This window comes from Mauremys mutica, chromosome 12 (assembly GCF_020497125.1).
Source record: "Mauremys mutica isolate MM-2020 ecotype Southern chromosome 12, ASM2049712v1, whole genome shotgun sequence".
Taxonomy (NCBI): Eukaryota; Metazoa; Chordata; order Testudines; family Geoemydidae; genus Mauremys; species Mauremys mutica.
The window spans coordinates 12673229-12678663 of record NC_059083.1 but is presented as its reverse complement, the minus strand read 5'-3'; the positions used below and the strand labels follow the sequence as shown (position 1 = coordinate 12678663).

Below are 5435 nucleotides of genomic sequence, written 5' to 3'. Positions count from 1 at the left end.
CATTGGCTGCGGAGCCAAAGTGCCTATGGTTGACACTCTACCTCTCGCCTCCCCTCTACTCCTCTGGAGGACTAGGGGACGCTCTAGCCCACGCCGGGCCGCAGTTGTCTGCTCCGAACGCTCAGACACGTGGGGGGCCGGGGGCAGAGAGGAAGCAGCGCAGCTGGGGGTGAGTGGGGGAGGGGAGCAGAAGGAGAATTGATTAAGGGACAGGGACCAGCCCTTTTTAAGGAGGCACCGGGGGGTGCTGGGGGCGACTAATCAGGGGTGGAAGATTTATTAGGGGTCCCCGGAGGGCTGGGGACTGGGTGGTGGGGGAGGGTTGGGGTGAGAGGGGGCAGGGGTGGGGGGGAGGGGGTTGGGGTGAGAGGGGGCAGGGATGAGGGCTGGGTGGGGGAGGGTTGAGGTGAGAGGGGGCGGGGCTGGGTGGAGGGAGGGTTGTGGGTGTGGTTATGGGAGGCACTAGGGGCACCTGGGAGGGGTGGGAGTTTTCATGGGTACTGGGTGGGGGGTGTAAATTGATGCAGATAAACATGCCCTGATTTGGCCTCTCCTGCAAAGGCCCCATTCCTCCCCCCACCCGTCCCGGTGCCAGGGGCCCGGCTGGGACCTGTGGCAGCTCAGAGCAGCGCTGGTCAGGGTGCCGCTGGCCACCCAGCTAATCCAGTGGCTTTTCTCGCAGGCAGCCATGGAGCTGGGCACCTCCTGCTTCCAGTCGGACCTGGATTTCTGCCCGGAGTGTGGGACCATCCTGCCTCTGCCAGGCGTCCAGGACAAGGTGACGTGCGTGCGCTGCTCCTTCTCCATTGACGTACGAGGTGAGGGCGGCAGCATCACACCCCACACACGTTCTGGTATTTATCTAGGGGAGCTGAATTCCCCTCTGTCCACTAGTGAAATCCCTCGGGGGGGGGGGGGGGGCAGTGTGTTATAGCCGGGTGGGCTGGGAGTCAGGACTCCTGGGTTCTATCCCCAGCTCTGGGAGGGGAGTGAGGTCGAGTGCTGCCCAGTGCATTAGCTCCTCTCTCTGACACACACATCCCTCAATAACTCTCTTCCTCTCTCTCCACAGATTTCGAAGGGAAGGTGGTCCAGTCCTGCGTCGAGTTCAACCGGCTGGGTTCCGTGCCTCTGATGATCGTGGGCGATGGGCAGGAGGTCAAGGGACCCACGGTGAGTGAGGATTTCTGTGGGCGGGCGGGAAGGAAAACACACATCAAGAGTCTCCTAACATCCTGCAGTGGGAAGTCCCACCGGTACATTATCACCTGACCTTGATTTATTTCCCTTTTATCCCAGTGGAGGATTTTTTGGGGGGTGGGAGGGAATCTTCATTCCATGGATTTGACTCGGCTTTGGTGATCCTTTCAGATCGACAGGAAGTGCCCCCAGTGTGGTCACGAGGGCATGGTCTACCACACCCGGCAGATGAGATCAGCGGACGAAGGACAGACCGTCTTCTACACCTGTGGCCGGTGCAAGTAAGGCCCCGTCCCTTCCCTACTGCTCTCGTGCGAGGGGAAAGACTGGAAAGTTATTGCCCGCAGGGGAGGAGACCCGTCCCCAGGTCACCTAGATCTCGCTGTATTTACTCATCAGCTAAACCGATCCAGGTTGTTCTCTTAAAATGAGACATCACGGTTAGCCCACTCCCACTCTCCCCAGAAAAAAGAATTAACTGTGCTTTCTTGCTGTACACGGTGCACACAATGTGCTCCCAAGCATTTCAGCTTGTCATATTTATAGGATGATTTTATACATTACAAAACTCTTCAGTAAAATCCAACCCACCCGTTTGTCCCAGTTCCTTTTGTTCTGTACCTTTCCTTATCTTTGTTGTGGGTACTGGCATTCCAGGTACCGGCCTGTGAAGGGGCCTCCCTGGCTTGCACTAAGACACACAAGGCCTGTATCTTGATTTTTCCCGTCTGTGTGGCATTACTGCAGGGTATTGTGGGATGTAGCTTAGATTTTTCCCAGAGTGCTGTTCACTCACGCTAAGCCAGGCCTTGGTATAATGTGGTGCACGCTAACCTAACATCTGTGCGTTGGCTGACGTCGGACTGGGTGTGTACGGGGCAACCAAGATTTACCAATTAAAAATCAAAGTGGCTTAAGAACTTGGACAGAGGCTTCTTGTGTTGTCTGGATTGATTCACAAAAGTGCACAGGGAAATGCAAGAACTCCCCTGCACAGCCCTGCCTAGCTAAATCCCAACTCTGTGCAGGGTTCTTCGCCCTGTCCCGGCTAAGGCTTCCTTCTGGCAGACACACCCTTCACCTCCAGCCTTCCGAGGTGGCTGCTGCTCCCTGCAGCCTTTCCGCCCCTGGGAGCTTGGGAGAGTCTTTGGACTTGTCTACACTTGAAACATGTAGTGTGGACACTGCCTTCACTGCGGGAGAGGTTCTCCCATCGGCTCGGGTAATCCACCTCCCTGAGAGGCGGTAGCTAGTTGAACGGAAGAATTCCTCCATCAGCCAAGTGCTGTCTACACTGGGACTTAACGTCAGCTTAACTATTCTGCTTGGGGCGGGGGGGAGATATTTATCACACCTCTGGGCGATGTAGCTGAGTAGATCTAATTTTCCAGTGTGGGGCAGTTTGTGCAGTCCTGCTGCCCTCCTTTGAGTCTCTCCTGGCTTCCTTCGTGGAGTTGCCCTTAGCCACATGCCCTGCCTGTATGTGACGTAACTCATCACCCTAAGTGGAGAAAAGGAGTAAAGTGGATCAGGGTGGGGCTGGAATCCTCTATCTCCTCTTAAATGGAACCCCCGGTCACCCCCAAAGAGCAGCGTATGGGGGATCTCCATCCCCAGAGGGATTAGGGATACTGGAGGGGAGGGAAGCTTTTCCACAGCAGTGTCCTTGGTCTTCCTGGGACTTTAGCAGCATCCTGCAGCAGGGAGTTCCACAGATCGAAAAAGAAATTAAAAAAGTAAAAGCTTCTGCAAAGGATTGACGCTTGGCTTTTGTTGTGCGCAGGTTCCAGGAGAAGGAAGACTCATGAATGGAGCAGCACGGGGGCAGGGAGCCATGGACAAGAGAAGATGAGGTGTAACACCCACCCGTCCTTTACCCAGAACAACTTGCCTCACCTCCTAAGGAGATCCTTTTCTCGGCTCAGGCCCGGGTCGACCAATGGGGTGACAGCCACCACCACCCAGCGTTCACTGCCACCAGTGCCTGCAGCCCAGTGAAGCAAAGGAGGGGCGTGAACACAACCCCGGCCCTGCAGAGGTGACTCTGAAAGGTGTAACCACGGGGGATACCACATCCCCACTTCACATCCTCTAGGGGAACCTCAAGTCCTGAGCCCCAGGGGATGTAGATCCATTTGTGGAGAGCTCAAGACTCTTTAAGGCTGCTCTGGCAGTTCCGACGCTGGACCCCAGCTGCTGCGTTCTCTGGGGAGAGCCTGTTGGTGTATTGTGCTTTGTCGGGGGAGATAGGGGGGTTGCTCCCCTCTTTCAGGATCGTGGGCTCTGGAGGACAGACCAGCTGGGGAGTCCTGGGTGCATATTATTGGGCAAGGCTACAATCTCATCCTCCAAGGAGAAGTAAATAAAATCCTATTTTGTACATGAACCCTGCGTGTGTCACTCTCCTCCTGGGTCTAGAATCACAAATATGGGGGCCCCGTTGTGCCGTGTGCTGCACAGACACACAGGGAGAGACAGTCCCTGCCCCAGATCGCAGCCAATTTGGGGGAGAAGGAACAGGCACAGAGAAGTGAAAGGACTTACCTAAGGTCCCACATGGAGTAGGGGCAGAGGCATGAATTGACCCCAGGTGTCCTGAGTTCCCTGTTAAAATGCTGACTACACCTTCCTGCTTCCCCCCCAGGCCAGCCCCGCCCCCGCTACTGTCTGTAGTGCTGAAGCTGGCAGAGCCTGGCCCTTCAGGACTGTGCCCCCCACCCCCAGTCCTTCCTCCCCCCACCCCATGCAGGACTGTCTAGAAAGGGCTGGAGACAGTGGTGGGCAATAGCTGCCTCCCACCCATGTGATGCCTGGGGGCACCCGTTACCCCCACGCTGCTCCCCATCTGAGATCCTCAGGGATTCCTCCCCCATTCCCACATGGCTCCCCCTTTTCCCCTCAGCCCCCCATGGCCTCACCTTTTCACTTAACTCCCCCTCCCACAGATCCCCCTCTTCCACCTCCCTGTTCCCACTGAAACCCCCCTTCCACCCTGTCCCCCCAAATATTCCCTCAGCTCCCCACATAACCCCCACCTCAGCCCCCCTTTTGCCCCACACAGGCCTTGCTCTGCCTCACAGCCGCCAAGTGTACCCCTCTCTTCCCATGTGCCCCCCCCAGCCTTGCCCCCTATGATCCACTCAGCCCCTGTCCCCCATGGTCCTCCACTGCCTTCTCCCCCATTTTCATTCCCCTCCCCACATAGTCCTACTTAGCCCTGCCCCCTGTATCTCCCCTTCCCCCCATGACCCCACTGAGCCCCTCCCCCTCTGAGCCTGCCCACTTCCCCTTTGCTCTCTCAAAACCCCCAACTGTATTGCCCTCCCTTTATGCCCCCCACTCAGTCCTCCCCTCATATTCCCCCTCTCTCTATGATCTCTCTGTGTTCCCCCTACTGTATCTCCCATTCTGCCTCCACCTGAACCTCTCCTTCCCCCATGGCTGCCCCACTGAGACCCCCAGGACCTCTCAAGCCCTGCCCCCAACTGCATTTACGCTTCCCCCTATGGCCCTCAGTCATTGTCCCCTCACAACCCCTATTGAGCCCCACCCTTTTTGCTCTCCCCACCGTCCCTCTTTCCCCTCTAGCTTCCCCCATGGCCCCACTCAGTTCCTGCCCCCCAGCTGTATCCCCTAGCCCCCCCCCCTGGCTTGATTCCCCCTATTAAGTCCCCCTTTCCCCACATGGCCCCCACAGGGGCCTTGCCCCATTGAGCCCCCTCCCCTTTGTGATCCACCTTGGCCTCCCCACTCAGTGCCTGCCCCCTAACTGCAACCCTCTTCCTCCTGTGCCCTTCTGTCTTTACCCTGCACTGAGCCCCCTTTTCCCCATATGTTCTCCCCACTCAGCCCTGGTCCCCGCCATTGGGCCCACTGACACCCTCCCCCCCAGTATCCCTCTTCTCCCCATGTGCACCTGATGGTCCCACTGAGCCCCCCACTGCATCCCCCTTCCCCTGTACCCCCACGTGTCCCCCATAGTCCCACTGACCCCCCCCCTTGCTGACTCTCAGGGTATGCGCCCCCTCCCCCGCCCCATCACGTGACAGCTCAACGGCCCCCTCCCTGCCTTGGACGTGACTCAGATTAGAATTCTCTCCCGCCCCCTTTTTTCTGAACGCGCATGCGCACCGCTCCCCGTACGGCGGAAGTGGCGCGCCGAGAATTCTCCTCCTTCCACAGCCAAAGGAGCTGGGGGGTGCTGGACAGTGTTCCGGGTCTCGCACCCGGAAGCG

The 5435-nt window shown here is 57.9% G+C and overlaps 1 protein-coding gene across 1 annotated transcript; it reads left to right on the top strand.

The window, feature by feature from the left end:
- Window positions 1-3586, top strand: POLR1H (RNA polymerase I subunit H). Its single transcript, XM_044983616.1, has 5 exons — window positions 1-169; window positions 683-818; window positions 1073-1173; window positions 1372-1481; window positions 2984-3586. Exons 1-5 carry the CDS (start codon window positions 26-28, stop codon window positions 3006-3008), a joined length of 516 nt encoding a protein of 171 aa, XP_044839551.1. The 5' UTR covers window positions 1-25; the 3' UTR covers window positions 3009-3586.
- The last annotated feature ends 1849 nt before the right edge of the window (window positions 3587-5435 follow it).